The 19,040-nt window shown below is 32.8% G+C and overlaps 1 protein-coding gene across 1 annotated transcript in view; it reads left to right on the top strand.

Moving 5' to 3' along the window:
- Nucleotides 1-19,040, top strand: part of LOC123713634 (Down syndrome cell adhesion molecule-like protein Dscam2) — a 129,609-nt gene that overhangs the window by 66,099 nt on the left and 44,470 nt on the right. Inside the window, exons 3-9 of the mRNA XM_045667393.1 lie at nucleotides 1,866-2,064; nucleotides 2,677-2,832; nucleotides 6,309-6,440; nucleotides 7,156-7,291; nucleotides 14,398-14,582; nucleotides 15,297-15,569; nucleotides 16,134-16,235. Of these exons, the coding sequence (XP_045523349.1) occupies nucleotides 1,866-2,064; nucleotides 2,677-2,832; nucleotides 6,309-6,440; nucleotides 7,156-7,291; nucleotides 14,398-14,582; nucleotides 15,297-15,569; nucleotides 16,134-16,235 (1,183 nt within the window). The remainder of the gene's footprint in view (nucleotides 1-1,865; nucleotides 2,065-2,676; nucleotides 2,833-6,308; nucleotides 6,441-7,155; nucleotides 7,292-14,397; nucleotides 14,583-15,296; nucleotides 15,570-16,133; nucleotides 16,236-19,040) is intronic.

A 19,040-nucleotide genomic window follows, 5' to 3' on the forward strand; every position in this document is an offset into this window, starting at 1 on the left:
GATTTGTATTAAGTATTTAAAAACATGAAACAAATATAGAAAATAGACGGAAAAAAGGTATCGTAATTGTCAAACATTTGTTCATCGCGTCGATATGGTAGTCTCTCCTGAAATTAAAGAATATATTTATATAAAGGCAAATAATTGACAAGGTAGGCATGGATACATAATATTCGTATAATGGCGTATTTTAGGTTTAAATGATTATGTAGAATTATGTCAGTAATGAAAAAGCGAATTTTTTGTGGTAATTTATTTTTAAAGTAAAAACTTTGTATTTATTTTATCTTCATTGTATTACTTTCAAAAAATCATAAATTAAGCTCTCCTATCTGTAATACGACTGAATATAAGGCGGTACAAAGTTCGATAGGCCAGTTTTCCTAATAATAAATTCCAGAAAGATGTCTCTTAACCTAACTGTGAACCTGTAAAGATACGACAATAATCCACTGGGACCTGTCAAAATCTGGGTAATCAATCCCATTTTTTTAATTATTGAAAAGTCCGAAACAACAGCTGGAAGGATTAACTTGATTATTGCCAGCCCAGTTAGTTATCAATAAAAATCTTTTAAAACACTATCGTCAATCTAATTTTTATGTCATTCCCATACAAATTAGATTGACGATAGTGTTTTACGGCATGCGTAAAGTAATTTTGTCTTAGACCCTTTATAAATTGGTTTCCAATAATAATAAACATCGTTTGACCCAAAGGAATCGCGGTCACGGTTGTAACTAGGAAATTCTAGAAATTATAATCTTTAAAAAGCATCATATTTCTCCAGTGGCCTAGATAGAAATGTGGGACGAGATATACAATAGCAAAAGCGTCAAATAATTAACCATTTTGTTAATTATGAGCAGCTGTGAATTAATGTGGAGTTTCAGTATTGATTTACCTTAATACCGACCTTTAGGAGTGCGCCTGTGTTAAGAAGTGTGTATGAAATTAAACATAATTAGTAGCTATTATTTTATTGCGCGCGGAAAGAACGACTGGCGCTACCAATTGCAACTACACACTGTCGCAATACAAAATGTGTGGTATTCATAAACCACAACAGTCTTTTACTTTTTGGTGAAGCTTTTTTGGAAATTGTTGTAGGCTTTGAGAAAATGCTTTCATTACAGCAGAGCTTTCAATTTTTTTAATATATTCAAATTTTATAATGTTGTATTCTTAAGTTTTAAACAGTATTTTTTTAAATATAGTATATTAGTAACGCAAAGCTTACGCAAAATTCTCCACACTTGAATATCGACATACTGTATAATATTATAATTTATTTATTTTAATTAATTATAATTAACTAAACGGTCTCTTTATAAATGTAATATTTATAAAATTGCTGGGAAACCGTAGAAAAGACATCAGCGGTAAAAGGCTCGCGAGGGAGCGAAATTTTGGGGATTATAACATCCCCGAATATCCTCCAGAGGATTATAAATAACAGCTTATGTACTGTCACGAGAAACGGCACATAGCAACTTTTTTAATATTCATTTATGAGACACTGTCTGCATATCCACTAGGAATGCAAGTTCATTTTATTAAGCCCTGTGCAAAACCATAATAAACCTGTACTCCGTGGAGAAACATATAGTACTTAAACTTCTCATATTTAAGTGTAGAATAAATTTTTCCTATAGCTTCTAAATTAGTTCGGTGGTAAGTTAAGGCTTTAAACAAAAGCCTTGTAGCTGGCGCGAACAAATTGAGATAGCATTTTTAAAATTATTTTATGTATTTTTTATGTAATAGGAGGCCCGGCCCACATTACCAGATGGCTCGCTAATGCGTTGTCGGAAAATCATACATATTCAACACATCTAATATTTTAAAATTTTATAATTTTCCAGCTTGACTGGTTACTCGTGGACAACACGCCAGTGACGTCAATAGCGGGTCTTCGGCGGGTGTTGACCAATGGCTCCCTGGAGTTCCCCCCATTTCCGGCTAACCACTTCCGGCGTGACGTCCATACCGCCACATACCGGTGTCGGTTAAGGCTGAAGAGCGGCTTCGCTGTTCTATCAAAAAACATTCACGTGCACGCGTGTAAGTATTTTTATTAATCACGACATTAGAGTATAGAGCATATTTAAAAAACTGACTCTGTGATAAGTAACAATATAAAACAAAGAAATGTTCAAGTTTTATTTCTATAATTACAATCATAATACCTTCAAGAAATATAAGTAACAATATATTCAATTCTATTTGATTTAGAATTGTTGATAGGTAGTATTGTCTTTTGTTAACATAGCTTTTACACAATAAGAAAATACTTTTTAAACGGATTGAAGCTATGTATTATTATTATAAACTTATTATTATTTACATAATTTTAAATTTAAATTTTTTCCGACGTTTCGCGTGCTTATGTTTTCTTGTTGATAGATTTGAAATATTAAAAATATTCAATTGTTTCCCTTTAAAAATGGGAGACATGATGAATATTGAGACTAATTGTTGATGATGATGAAGTTGATTTCATTTTGACGGTTCATAAAAACAACCATATTGATTTTAATTATTATAAATTAATTGTAATCTTTAACTTTCAATTTTACCAGTAACTTCGAGATTATTCGTATTTTTTTCTATTATTTTTACAACTGGAAATTCACAATTACTTTATTTATACTAGACCAACATTTGTTTCGACAGTAGTAAATACGCCATGGGAGGTGCATGTACCAGATGAGTACGTGATGTCGGGCAACGCAGCTGTTCTCCGTTGCGTGGTGCCACCACATTGCGCCGAGCGCGTCGCCGCGACTGAGTGGTTCGCGGATGACGACACCAGTGTGTTCCCTTACTTAGGTGAGTAACTATAACCATCGCAAAGCTCGAAGTAAGAAACAGAGACAACACGGGTTTCTTATAAAATAACAACAAATAAAAAACATGACGCATGCGGCCTTACCTCGCTCTGAGGCGTTCCATTTAAGGTCTGAAGTGCAAGCGAGAGCGCGGAATGAGCGACAAAGAGGCACAATCGGCCTCCGCATCGTTCGACATTTTGTATTGTATATGTATCTTTTATTTGCCAGAGATATTACTTCTTAATTAAAAAAATTGACATAATTGTATTTATGCGTACAAATAAATGTAACTTGATCAATTCAATTGTGATTTCCATATACTTCTTCTTGATATCCATACAAATATCTATTAAACAAAAAAAATTAATATTTTCTTTTGAAAAAGCAACCATTCCATCAGTATTTTTCTATGACGTTGTCACGTTCAACTATCGTCAGTAAACCGACTGTACAGACAACCGATTTTTTTAGGGGTTTCGGATACGATTGATTCTTAAGGGGCTCCTAGACTGGCCACTAATCACGAAAATGTATAGCTACAAGGGCTGTGGCTGGTGGTTTTTCTAAGTCCGATGAATTTTTAGTGTCCCAATCGTATGGCCGGAAAAATCGCTTTGTGCGTCCCTTTTTCATGCGAGGTGAAGATTGCCACGAGTCGTTCGAGTAGCGCTATGTTCGTTTGTGTTTGTTCCTGTTAATTTTAGTTGTAAGTACTAAGCCATGTATGTAAACCGTGTAATGACGAAATAATGTTGCAGAAATTTGCTGAGATTTTAAATTTTTCAGCCATGTGCTGCATTAAAATATTTTTGTATTTTCGGGATATAATATAAACGATAACTACGTTTACGAAAAGTATGAACTAAAAACAAAGAAACGTAAGAAAGGCTTTGTTTACGCTAATAATTATTAATTTATCGTATTGGTTAATAACTACTGCGTATAGATAATAAATGAGTTAATTTAAGATAAACAATTGCCAACCAGATAGAACTGTTAATAGATAAAAAACCCAAGTTCTGAATATAATTTTTTTGGATAACATAATAATAGTATTGTTAATACATCTTCATTACTCATTGAGTTTGATTCTCGGCCAACGAATTATTGTAAAGGGAACAGATGATGATTTAAAAGAAATAATAAAGAAGTTACTCGATCCACCTGGGCTAAATTTTCACTAATATTGCATCCTTATTCTTCAATGTTAGCCTCATAAAAGAGTATCCAAAAGGTTTAGAAACGGGAGATTTTTAATTCCTATACCTCACTTTTTCTTGTCCTAATTAAAACCATTTTAGGTCTCTTAAAACCCCATTAAAAGTTTATACATTCATCTTTCGACAGAACTTCATTGTAAAGTAGGAATAATTAAACTTTGACATAACTGTCAAAGTTAGTTTCAAGTTAAATTTTCTATTTCTAATCAAGATTTATTTGATGGTTTGATTAATTTTGCGTTAAATTCCTTTTAAGAATAATCGTTATTACTACGTACAACGACAAAAGCTATGGCATGCCAAAATGTATTAAAGAAAATAACTTGGAAAATATCTACATATAAAGACAATTTTCCTTTATGTCTTACCAAAAAGGAGTCAAAAGAATTTTTCAACTCAGTTCGCGTAAGGAGCTACGCAATTACGCTTTCGTCACATATCTCATTTTCAGAGAATAAAATTCGAGAATTCCATAAAACTCAATTCCGGATTTATATTAAGAAGTTGGAATTGAAAGAAGCCCGCAGTCGCATTCAAACCTACGGCTATAAAAAACTTGAAAATTTCGTGGCTTTATCCCAATTCTTAATTAAGAAGCCTAGCGGCTATATCCTTCCCATTAAATTAAGAAAGGTCCAGTCTTGAAGCATACCTATCTTTCGTTTTCATCCCAAATGTAAACGAAGACAGAAATCTGTCTATGCCAAATGGCAAGTCCATAGATATAGATAGATTTCTGTGTCTGTGTGAGCATTGTTGGCTTAGTGAATTGCGTGAGTGCGATGCTTATCTCTGAGGATTTAGGTTCGATCCCCGGCTCTACACCAATGGACTTTCTGTCTATGTACGCTCGAATGCAGAAGGAAAACCGTAAGGAAACCGGCTTGCCTTAGACCTAAAAATTAGACGGCGTGTGTCAGGCACAGGCTAAGCACCTCCTTTTCTATTAGATTTACAAATGATCATGAAACAGATACAGAAATCTGAGGCCCAAACCTTAAAAGGTGTAGCGCCACTGATATGTTTTATTTAGATTTTACATTTATATTATTTAATTAATGGCCGAGTGTTCTACGGTGTTTTTGTGTATGAACGAGTCCGAAAATAATTAACCAAGTTATAATTTTCACGTCGTAGAGCTTAGTGATTATACGGGCAAAACCCTAGATATGGCTTCAATTTGGTGACAGTAGACAGTAAACATTTGCTCGTACGGTGAACGAAAACCACAACTAATATTTGCAGTATTAGCTTACTTGTAACCAATTTCTCTCAACTAAAAACCTCAAAATCACAATATCATAATCTAAACGCCAACTCAGACCAGATATAATTTCGTCTAATATTAGAAATAATTTATTTTTATGTTTATATAGTATATATGTCGCAACCAACTAGATTATTTCGCCGTTCAATTAATAGCCTGGCATTTTAACTAAACAGCGCCGTTTAACTAGCGGCCTGAAAGATATTCTACGGTTGTTACAACATTTAATAAAATGCTTAGGCCATTCGTACAATAGTGTGACCATGTAACATAAATATTAAAAAAGATTAACATCTGACATAAATTACTCGAGTCAGTCACATTTAAATTCACATTATTATTGTCATTACACACTTCCATGGCACTTGTTGTCTTTCCTTAAACTTTGGAAAACCCCATCAAGAAACGTAATTGATCCAAATCATTTGCCTGGCTGTTTGATCAACTGGTTGAATATTTTGAGGCCGCTAGTTAAACGGCTACGACATATTAAGTTGGGAAAAGTCTTTTCGCATTATAGTATGTATGAACTTGTAATTAAATCTCTTTGGCTATACTATTTGTATCTGGCCGGTTATGGTATCATTAAAAGTTTAAATTTTAAAGAAGATAATTCCAAATTCAAGTTAGTTAAATTTAAATAAACTATATTAAAAAATGTTGTGGATTTTCTTAAAATATGCATAGAAACTTTTCCCTCAACCTATTATATACCACACTGACAATGGTGATTAAAAAAGATAAAATTGGTAAATATTATTGGATACAACATTGCCTAATATTACAATTGGATATAATGCGCGTCAACCACAGCATGTATATAAAAAATTGTCGGAAATCCAGCACGTCTAGGATCTATTGACAACGTGTCATATACAGACGGCTATTCGCCGGCAATATCCTACATCCCAACCACAGTTCATACGTACATGTAGTTGGCTAATATTTTTATATCAGCTGTAATTCCTATACTTTTTGTTTTCTTAGGTCCAAATTACGAGCGTCTAGATGATGGCTCACTGTATATAGCTGCGGTCAGCCCAGATGATCGCTACACCATATTCAGGTGTAGGGTACGGGATAGAGTTACTGATCATACCTACACTAGTCAATATTATGGTAAGTTTAATTCATTTATTGGTAATCTTACAGCTAGCATACATACTATAAAACAAAACACTTAGGCAATATACAAAGCCAAAACAGATTACATAGATAATCAAAATTTATGAAACAGAAAATTAAAGTAAGTATATTACTACACAAAAATATGAAGTAAACTGAAATTAGACATTAAACAAACGACAATTAATAATATTATTTCAATTAAAAAACTAGATTGTTACTGCTAAACAAAAAACTGTGTACAGTTTGTATTTCCAGAACACCAACTTCCTTTCTATTAAGATCATTAAATAAAATAAATAAAGTTAAAGTCTTTCCGCGTCTCAAGTATTTACTCACGTCCTCTTTGGTGAAGTGGAAAATATCAATATCCTCATAATTCATTTATTAATACTTTAATTACATCACAATAACACAAAAAAGAAGGAAAATAGGAGTTACTGAAATTGTAGATAAATACAAAAGTGTATTGAATAATCACGTAGTCTTATTACAGATATTATTTTATATAGATTCATTGGTTAAAGATGCGTTTATATAAAAGATGACATAGAGTATGTGCTTAAAGTCATCATAGTTTGGATGATGAGTACATGCTACGCAATCGGAGGTCCCTAAACAAAAACCGAATAGTGATAATGTAAGAAATGTCTGAACACATTAAAAGCACAGGAAATTTCTTTATTAATTAGAATTTATTGTCATCCAGGTCACGTTATAGTAACAGAACCAAAAGGGCAAGTACGCCCGCGAGCAGCAGTTGAAATGCGCTCGCGCAGAGTTCAAGTGGGGCATGATGTGCGGATACCCTGCGCTGCACATGCGTGGCCAGTTCCTACTTTTAGGTAAGGATATAATGTTTTAATAGTTTCTGATGAGAAAAACTCATCAGAAGCTGTTTCCTAACCTTTTTATATCCCTCAATGAATTTATACACACATACTTATGCACACCGATATTCTAATATTTTGCAAGAGTAGGCCATTTGTAACTTTTATGTAAGGATTTGGCTACCTAAATAAATAATAATAAGATATTTTATTGTGAAAATATATTTTTAACACATAGAAATAATGTTTGAATAAATATTAAATATTGAAGTATACAAATATATATGCTTATTAATTAGGCAAAATTGTTTTTGTTATAATGCGTGTCACTCTTATACTCTACTATTTTTTATTGTATTTTTCAAGTTATAGTCAGGGGTACCAATGAAAGAAAATAAAAAATATTTTAGAATTTTTCACATAAATTGTATAAGAAGAAAAAAAATTGCGTCAAAAAAATTTCACAACCAAAAGAAGCAATTGTTGTTGTGCTTCTGTGGTAATTAGTATATTAAATTCTTCAATCAATGCTATGCCGCGTTCAACAATGTCGTTCGCTACTCTTATAGAGCGTACAATTTATCAGGAAACTTTGAAGTCTTCATATTCTTCCTAAAGAAGAGGCTCTATTTGCAAAAATGTAGACGGAAATTTACGTCACGAAATTCTCAAAATTTCCTCGATGTCACTTAGATCCAAGGTGATTCGCATTGGGCTATATTCGGACCTTCCTTAATTAGTGCAATCACAATTTTTTGTTTGCTTTCAAGAAAAAGGTCGTCAAAAGAAAAACAAGCGATATATTATTCAGGTATAAATTATTAATATAACTGTTTTATTGAGCTGCAAGTTATCATTACCATAAATTTTTCAACGTTGACATGAGGTAGCGACCCCTAAAAACTTAACAAATAAATAAAAAATATAGGTTCGATTTTAGCTCATACTAGTAGAAGCGAATGGTGGTCTGACGCAGTAATTTTTCAAAAGTTGAAAATTAAGGAGTACCCTAATATATATGCCACATCAGCCATATGAGATATGCAAACAAAATCAGATAATATTACTTTAGTAAGAAGAAGTTCGTTAAAACCGAATAAAGTTTGGTGTTTGTATGGATGGTTTAAAACATGAGCTTATATCTAACATATAATAATTATATGTATATATATGCCTTAATTAATTATTAAGGGTAGTGGGAATGCGACGCTGACAACAACTAATTTGGCTCACCTAAGGGTAATAAATCTAAGTAACACTTCAATACAAGTGAAGTCGACCTTTTTGGACATTACCGTAATCAAGAATATTGTATTACAATTTATGAGGCTCCTTGTGCATGGGCATGTATTTTTGCCACCATGTGTGCGAAGATGGCTAACATTTGGTTAACGCTTCAAATTATTTACTAAATAATAACTAATGTAAGGTTACATAACTACCGTCATATTTGTTTATTTGTCTTGAAATTTCTATTCACACAGTAACAAAACTTCACTATTTACTTCTTATACAACTGGTTAAGTTAATCTTACAAAAACTGTTAATGAAAACAAAAACATTAAAAATTCCTTTATCCCAAAAATGTTTTGTAATGCGTCTGACAAGTTAAATGCGTATTACATCTTTCCTGAGAAAACAAATGCAACTGACGTGAACAAATGCACACTCACGAAAACAATGTTCTGTTTACGTTACATGGACCGAAAGTTTATACAAATGTTGTCGATACGGTCTGTATTATATGTTTGCGAAGGCGAATCGCAAGAATTGTTTGTTGTGAACAATACGATATTATTGCGTCTTTCAAAATCCATTACTTTGTCTTCTACTTTAATATTTTAGGTCTGGGAATCAAATTTCTGTAACTGTTTGGTGATCATTTGTTTTTACAACAAGTGTGTCCGATCAGCCTTCCAGCCAGTGACGTTTTCGGTCGAAGGCAAACCGGTTTTCTCACAATATTCACTGACTTCACTGACAAGAGTTTTACGACCACAGGCATGAGAGTCTTATGCTGAAGCCACTAATAAATTAAAATCTTTGCTTCGGATAGGAACGGCAAAATAAACGCCATCTACTACTAATTTAAATGTATCAAAAATAAAGAAAAACCTGTGGGTTTTCGAACACAATTATATTGTCTTATCAGTTAAACATTAATTTGTATAAGTAAAATATTAACCAGACATTATTTAATTAGAAATGTTTATAATATCCTTAAAATATCAATGTAGTTTATGTTCGGCAATATTCGATATAGCCTGTATTTTTACCCCTTTGTTTAGACCTAAGTTCGTCTAGCTGTACTCTTTCGTCTCTTTACTTTAGTTAAAATGAGTCAATTAACTTAGATTCTTCATGATCATATATTATTCTAAAACAATTTCACTTTGGTGTCTTTACGCAAGAAATAAATTATGGTTTTAAAACACAACGTTACGTTTCAGCAAGCATGTTTACAGGTTAATTAGTGTTATACAGCACAATTTTACATTATCAAATTTTTCGTTTTATGTTACAATAAATGAAAAAAACAGCCAGGTCCATGATAAATTCATTCCGAGGGTGTTTTACCCAGTCGAAATTAATTCGCTTCTTGCCAATCGAATCACGGGTGGAGATTATAAAATTGTGGTTAAATCTGCGCGCGGTAAAAGGATTTCAAATAAAACCCCCAATTACGAGGGAAAATTATATTTACCCTTACGAAGTAAACAACAGCCAATAGATTGTTGATTGTTGTGGTATTAGTTAAACACTTCTATGTTAAAAGAAAACAATTTTTTAATTATTTGTTTTGTTTGTTTATTTATTTGTATTATTATAAACTTATAAAACTTTGCTGTGATACTTTTGACATTCAACACCTTTTGTCTTCAGTCACCGTGACCACGCACGCTGAAAAGCACGCAAAACGTCGAAAAAAAATTAAATTTAAAATTATGTAAAATAATTATAAGTTTATAATAATACATATAGCTTTAATCCGTCTAAAAAATTGTTTTCTTTTAACATAAAGGCCCATAAGGCCAACAGCGATATTCCATTCTAAAAAAAGGTCCATTAGTGCCGGCCATTCTATATTTAGACTGATCGACGATCCTCTTTCAAGGTTTGAGGAAAAGTACACCTTCCTTCCTCCTCATGCTTTATGCCATGGTAAAAATAATTTATATTTTATTATTTAAGCAGATGTGACGGTCTCCTAATGATAATAAAACCCCCATGTTCGAACCATTCCTTAGTTTGAGGAGGAAATTTCTTTGAAATATTTATACAAGTACTAGAAAATCGTGTAGAAAATATACAACTCTGACACGTATAATCAAATGTACATACGATGATGTTTATCAACCACTTCGAGTGTTGCTCGGATTTGCAATATTAGCTTTAACCCAGTACTTACAAGTTCATGCATAAAGCAAAACAGACTTATATTCCTTCATATTTATTTAAACTCTATCACCTCATATTTTGCACTAAATTACCGATAAATATCTTAATTGCTTATCTATTGCGATCAAATTTATAAAGAGTTCAAATGACAAGCGCTAACGCGCGTTGCGAGAGCTCGTCAGTCTGTTCCGATAGAGCTGAACTGAAATGAACGTGAAATTTAGCTATTATTTTGTGGTTGTAGTTTTGTAATAACTTCAGATGTACTTATTTTGAATTGAATACGAAAACAAGTCACAAAAAATACGTGCAATCGAAATGGAAGCGCGCGCTCAACGGATCAGTCGAAGCGCGCGTTCGCCTACATTTAGAGACTTTTTCTCATGTGATCGGTTGTACGTAAATACCACGATGTGTAGTCACGATTATAAAATGCGAGACATTTCCATCTGAACATGGCCTAAGTTTTCCGTGGTTATGATTTTTGTTTCTATCTCTATATGTATTGTGAGCTTTTCCATTTTGAAATTATAAAAAAAATCACGACATCTACTGAAAATGTATTATCAACATGGCGTTTACTTAAAGCTTAGTAAACCATTATGGACATGAAATAGTCGCAATACTCTTCTAATTTATAAAAAAAATATACTAGCACTGGCACTAGAACCTTTTTAGATCTGGGTCTAAGATTTTATCGTCTATTCAAGCAGGTGATCAGCTTTCTGTGCCTGACACGCCGTCGCCTGTTATGGTCTAAGCCAAACACTGCTTTTATAATCACCATATATTAAAAATGAAAACTACGATGACTTTAGAAAACAAGTAATGGTGCGTCGGAATATGATGTAAATATTTTCTAAACAACCCTGTCTTAATATTAATTTAATTGAAATTTTCATCCGCAACTGTCAAGCAACAGTTTTAATTCAATAAGCTTAACTAACATTGCATTTTTAAACTTTTCACCTGAGTTCTTCTCATATATTATGTTAACGCCCGCAATTTTCTATTGAATATTTTAAAAGACATCGTATCCTATAAATACTTTTCGCTAACGAGAGTTATTTTTATAATTTTTATGTACCATTTTTTTCGTTATTAATATTTTTTTCTTTCTTTTGTCTTACCTCCAACTTCGATTTTGTACCCTCTGGAGTAGACTCTGGGCCGAGGGGATGATGTGCACAGGCGCTAATTAGAGATTTAAGTTGGCGCTTGGTGGATAGTACCGGTGACACCAGAGCTGATGCTTTCATCGATCATGAATAAGTATCTCAGTATAGTGAGAGCCACACGGACCAAACTTTTTAAATTTGTTTTAATTTTCTTTTTATAAATTTTTAATCATTTTTATTACTATTATTTAGGTTAAGAAAATTTGTAAAGACTTGTATACTTACTTAATTGTAATCTGTATACTTGATTGTAGTGATTACTAAAAAACGTTATTATATTAATAAATTTACATCAAAATTAGTTAATGCTTGATATTATATAAACGTCTTCTTAAGTAAAATTGTGGTTTCTAAAGATTTTTTATTTTAAAAAATACTATATGACGGTGGAACATGAACTGAATACTGTTTCTCCGTCCACCGAATCGACGACATTCATCCATATAATATTAATTTTACTTTGATTGAAAAGTATATGTTGGGGTCGTAGGTTCGATCCCCGGCTGAGCGCCAATGGACTTCCTTTCTATGTGCGCATTTAACATTCGCTCGAACGCTGAAAGAAAACATCGTAAGGAAACTCGCTTTCCTTAGAACCAAAAAGTTTATGGCGTGAGTCAGGCAGAAGGTTGATTATGATTAACAAACCACGATTAACAAATGATCATGAAACAGATACAGAAATCTAAGGCTCAGACCTAAAATGGTTGTAGCGCCATTGATTATTATTATTATAATGTTACGGTGATTGATACAATCATCAATAAATTAACAACAGTAGATGGTATAAACATTTTATAATAAGTGACTAAATACTTTGTCTACATATAATTATCACAGTATCACAGTTTTTAATGGCCGGCAAGGCAATCGCGAGCTCTCTAACATTGAGTGTCCATGGGCGCCGGTATCGCTTAACATCAGATGAGCTTCCCGCCCATTTGCCCTCTGGTGCTACATTGATACGATTGACGGAATACGTCAGTGGAATGATAGTTTAATACGTTCAAGCGAGCCTAGAGGCCACTGTACTTTTTGGGTTATCTGGCTGTCTAACGACTGTGGGACTTCCCATATACTCTCAGTGATGTCTTGCCCACCTCGATGGTAAAAACCAAATCTACAATTATTCATCACAATAGTGCTTGATGTTCTAACAGCTATTCTTTCAAAGAAGCTTTGTCATTTATAAGTGAAAGTAGACAAATCTAGGGAAGAAAATTCAGCAATTTAATGCGCCATGCTGCTGATAAAATCCTTTAGAATGCAAATGTCTCAGCATTTCTTTCAAAACTATTTCCAAAAGGAAAACTTGCGGAGCATTGAAGATTTCAACTCAGCCATTTGGTTCTGAGAAATTGCTGGAGGATTAGACGACGTTTGCTTCCAGATTCTAGCAATGCACAAAAGTTGAAAATAGAAAGCTTCCTTTAACAATAAAGACATTGTAATGGTGTCCTTTGAATGGCTTATATTCATACAACTGATTATCTAAACTGCCACGTTTTTATGCCTAATAGCTAATGCTTTTTTTTATAAAATATCAGTGGGGCTACAACTTTATTAGGTCTGAGCCTTAGACTAGTCTGTATGTTTCATGATCATTTGTCAATCTAATAAGCAAGAAGGTAATCAGCCTCCTGTGCCTGACACAAGCCGTTGACTTTTTCGGTATAGGGCAAGCCGGTTTCTTCTCGATGTTCGTCGTACTAGCGAATGTTACATGCATATAGATAGTCCATTGGTGCACAGCCGGGGATCGAACCTACGATCTCAGGGGTGAGAGTCGCACTCTTAAGCCCCTAGGCCAACACTTCTCACCTGCTAATGCCTTGGCAAAATCGCAAGCTTCATCTGAAATAAAAAAAATAATTTTATCTCCTCATTTGCTTACTTTTTACTGTTTTATTAAATATAGAAAAATGGTTTTTGAAGACCCACTTGAGTTTATCTCAAAAGCGACAAGATGGCTCTTAAGAATCCTTCTGCACAAATTTACCACAAAAATTATAACATTACACACAAAGTGACGTTTCAAATATTCTAGGTATATTTTGTGGGGAGTTCAAAACCACAGGAGAGTTACGAATTTTACGAAAGTTATAGGATCAGTTGGACTTTGATTTCAATTTTATTGCAATGAAAGTACAGTTTTTATTTCGCTCGCAGTTTGACAAGGAGCGAGACTGAATTGAAAGCTTCATTTTACATAACTTCAAATTTATTTCACTCGTATAAAGTGTTTACGATATCGGTCGTACCGTAATTTGTCTACTCATTATTCATGAGCGTCGTTCGAGTAGTCTGTAACTTATCAACTATATATTATTACATTCTGTGGCCTGAGTAGAATATGTTATAGTATGTCGAAGCGCGGTTCTTTGATAGTTTGTATAGTATTAAAATATATTTTTGCGTTATAAAGTCATACGGCGAATGAAAAACTATGCCAAAGGCCCCACGACAGTGACTTGACAGTGATTTTTAGACTTTACAATTAATTAGCTACATTTTAAAGTAATTAACTAAACTTATTTTTTTTAGATGGTTCCGAGAGCATCATGAGCAATTAATACCTATAGAAAAGTCAGGGCTATGGCCCCGAATGAGGACACAACGTGGTCTCCTGCATATCAAGTCCGTGCAAAGAGAAGATGGAGGCAGATTCGTCTGTTGGCTGAACAATACTGCTGGAACGGAGTCTGTTCACTTCACACTACTTGTTACAGGTATACTCTTTAAAAGCACGAAGTTTTAAGTAAACATAAGTAATGGCCACTTTGGTACACTTTGGACCCACGATAGAGAGTTTATCTGATAATTTATCTTCGGTAATCTACTATGCTTTCCAAACTAAAATATTAAGTTTTTTTCCACTGAATTATGTAGGCAGTATCAATAAAGTTTATAAAAACAGTCCGAGAGATTTTATTAATTTAATATTTCATTTAAAAAATCACTTTGTAACCTGCCGGCGTAGTATATAGGTCAAGTTATACTTCTAAGAACTACAGATGGGTCAAACAAAAGGACTTTTTGTTTGGAGTAACCGCAGTGTCCTATTTTAAACAACTCATGAAAAGTGCCAATTGTTGTCAACATATTTGTTTTGTTTAACGTGAAAATATCTCAAATGTAATTTATAAACATTTGCAAATAAAATTTTTATGTACGATAAATGTGTAAAAGTCTCTGCATCAAATACTAGTATACAAAATTTGTTCATTTCTATGTCCTTTGACAGATAGAAATCCTTTAAGAACTTAACTTTTAAATCCTGCAATATGATATCAGATACATTACTGTAATGCACTCGTAATATTATTTATTTCACACAACTTTGTATTGTACTCTAAGTTTGGAGCAATAATTTATTTTAAGTGACTATCTCTCATATCGAGGTACTCGATCTGTCAAACTCATATTACCTATCTCCGTTTTAGAATCTATATCCGTGCGAATAAGGCCCGATACAATAAGACCGAAATTAAACGCTTACATAAGCATGGACTGCAAAATCTCTGGACATCCCATTGAAGTCGTTTACTGGATACACGATGGCAAATCCGTGAAGGACACAGACAGAATCTGGGTATCAGAAGACAGACTAAGATTACATATCAAAAACACACAAATAAACGACCAAGGAATCTACCAATGTTTCGCGAGTAATACCAGAGATCAAGCCTACGGAATTGCGGAGGTTTTAATAGATGGTAATATTCATATAATAGATTTTTTAGTGTTAAAATGTTCTGTCTCTAACCACTTCCGTTCTCTACCTTCCTTTAAATCTCTGTTGTACAAACGAACCTGTCTACGTTGTATCCGTAACATAATTTAGAAATTATCATATATATATATGATATATATATATACTCTATACCTTGTTGTTAGGTTTTTCTTTATGTTTAAGTTGTTGAATATCTTACGTAAACTGCTTTTCATGCTATAAAGAATTTCTTAACAGTGATTTCCTGGTTCCAGTTGCCCTCCTTATTATCTGATTATTCCAATTGTACTGATTTTTGCATAAATATAATAAACTTTAAGTATAAATATCTACTGACCAGCATAAACCAACAATTTTGTTAAATATGTTTATATTTGAAGAATGTGGCTTCTAATATATAATACAATTATATTTTCTTCTAAAATCTACATAACGAAGTAGGCCTCACAACGGTACAAGTATATATTAAACTGAAATATGTAGAGGATATATTTTATCCGGTTAGTGGAGATAAAAGCATTTTTGTAAATATAAAGCATATTTGCAGTGTCGGAGAACAATCGTGGTGTCGGCAATCGGTCCCGTCGAGCGCCATACGCACGCAGCACACACACACACGACGCCGACTGGAACTTCACGGGAAATAGAGGTATTGAACTCTTGTTTTAAAACTTAGCAGAAAGTATATGGTCATCGCAACAGGAATAAGTCAACAACTTCTCAACTTCTCGTAGAAATATACCTTTCAATAAAAGTAATTAAGTCAACTTCAAATAGCTATTACGAAAAAGTGCGTAAATCTTAAACACTTCCTTAAGTAGAAACATTTGACTTTGGCATATAATATGTCTCCGATATGACTTCTATAAAATTGTGGTCAAACATTTACTACAAACCTTCGTTTTTTTATATGCGCTTAAAAACGAAGGTGTATTCGGATTGTAATTTTAATTGTTTCTTGAAAAACAATTATTATTTTTATTAAATTGTCTCTAAATACGATATCCAATCTAGTGTTTACCCAGTTTCTAAAGTGACACTTTATTTTTGTGTTATGTCACTGACTAACAATAAATATATTCAAACTAATACACCAACTTAAAGGTTTCTGTTTAAGTCTTCTTACTATACACAAAGTCTAGAAGCTGGATAGCATCGACATTCTCATGGAGTCATGTGTCCAGCAATATTTTTCTCTAACTAAAATTGGATAACCTAAATGTTACAACCAATATCTGGCTATTATAAATTCGACATATTAATTAGAAATATGTCTTTCTCACAAAGGAATAATTTAGAATATTACATAATACATCTCTGCTTACTAAACCGCCATACTTATTGTTTCGCCAGAAATATATATACAGAACTAAAACAAAAAACATTTATCCTATAAAATTTTATATAATCTGTATCCGATATTGCTATAGATTATATGCCGTACAAAAAATATTCTTTTAACTTTAGATTTTATAAAAGCAATTTCGGAGTTTCGTAAAACAAAAGGGATTTATGTAGGACGCTAATAGAATTACTTTGGTATATGTACGTAGTCGTTCCCAAAGTTATATCATAAATGGAAATAATGATAATAACAAAAGTACTGATCAGTTTCTGATGAGTGATATATCAATTTATAGTACATTAGTTAAGGAATAGAAATATCATGAACTACCTTATTTTTAATACAGGCACCATATTCATGTCGATTTCAGTGACTGCTTCTTTTAAATATGACTTCAGACTCACCAAATTTTTATGGGGTTTAACACAGACCTTCTAGATTTTATAAAAAGAGAAGGATTAAGGTCCAGATTGGGAGGAAGGCCAATCCTCATGTCTAATTAAGTCGATGTTTTGACGCTCATACCAGGCTTGAGTGGTCTTGGCATTGTGTGCAGGCGCAGTGTCATGCTGGAACAGGAAGTGATGTCCCGCAAATGGCGTGCTGGGCAGATCTTTGATAAGTCGATCCAAAACCGTCTCTCTGGTTGCTCTGGTCTGCCTCTGCTCTCTCTCTGCCTTTTCGCAAAAAATTACCTCAGTTGGCCTGTAATAGGACACTCCCAACCTGACCATTACTGTTGATGGATGATGTCCATGTTGCACCCTCCGAACTTTATTTCCAGCTTCGTCAGAACTCCTAGTTTACACTCTATCATTCTATTTATGGTAATTCTCTTCAATATCGAAATTTTTGTTTTTAAACAATAGTCAAATATTCAAGAAAAGAATGCAATATTTTTTTATATAATCATGTTTGAAATTAAAAAAAACTGTGCCAGTGACAGAACTTTGGGACCAACTACGTAAATAAAACAACTTAAATGTTTGTGATAGTAGGCTCTGAAAAGTCATCGATACATCAGGCATATTTTCGTATATTGCAGCGCTATCGATTTTATAATGCACTTAACACAAAGATCAAAGATTTTTATTTGATTATAACAACAATCGTTTATTACCACTGTACCACTAGGTTAGATCAATCAATTACAAATATGTGCACTACACTATAAAGGCAAGGTGCCTTTTAGCGAGTATTTGGTATATAATTTAAAATACATTTACATTTTTTTCTTTTACTATAAATTATGTAATAAGGTGTGTAATCTGTTAAAACAATATCTTTCTGAAGCTTGAAAGGTGAATAATTATTTTTGGTTTTACAATACCAAATCCACGTGATTATTGGAATAATATGTTTATATAAGGTAATAGAATAATATGATATATTATAAAACAATATGTGACAGTTACCTTCACGAACATATCTCGTCTAAAATCTTACAACTAACATATATTAGATTTAATAAAAAAGATTTAAACTAAAGATATAGCCAAAGATGGAATACCCAATTTTAAAAAAAGTTTCAAATACAAAAGCAAAAAAAAAATCAATACAATAAAACTGAGTATTAAGCCTACCTTGGCTGTGATGTGTGATAGTGTAAAAGTGAGATTACATATGTACGCGAGACTGTGTATGTAACGACGCAAGCAATACACTTCAGCTTTATCAGAAGTTTGTTTATATTTACTCAAATTATGATTTCTCCCAAGAAATAAAAATATGTGCGTGTACTAGTATGCACACGTAAGAAGTGAAACTTCTTTATGACCTTATTTTTCGCAAAATGCACTCAAATGCACACACAAATATGCTATATGCAACTTTACAGAAATTGGTTAAATAAAGTTAAATAATATAAAGTTTAACAAAAGGCTTTTATTATTATAGACATGAATATAAATAATACAATTATTTAATTTAATCAACATTTAATGTATTAAAAAATCTTTGGAACAAACGGTGGCGAAGTTCCTCTTGGAAACAGTGATCATCCATAGATTCGTGTCCTGTATAAAAGCCAAACTGGGCATTCCGAATAGATTTTTTTTATATTTTTTGCTGAGACCTTAATAAATAAGTGATAAATTTTAATAATATGAT

This window comes from Pieris brassicae, chromosome 8, assembly GCF_905147105.1.
Source record: "Pieris brassicae chromosome 8, ilPieBrab1.1, whole genome shotgun sequence".
Lineage (NCBI taxonomy): Eukaryota > Metazoa > Arthropoda > Insecta > Lepidoptera > Pieridae > Pieris > Pieris brassicae.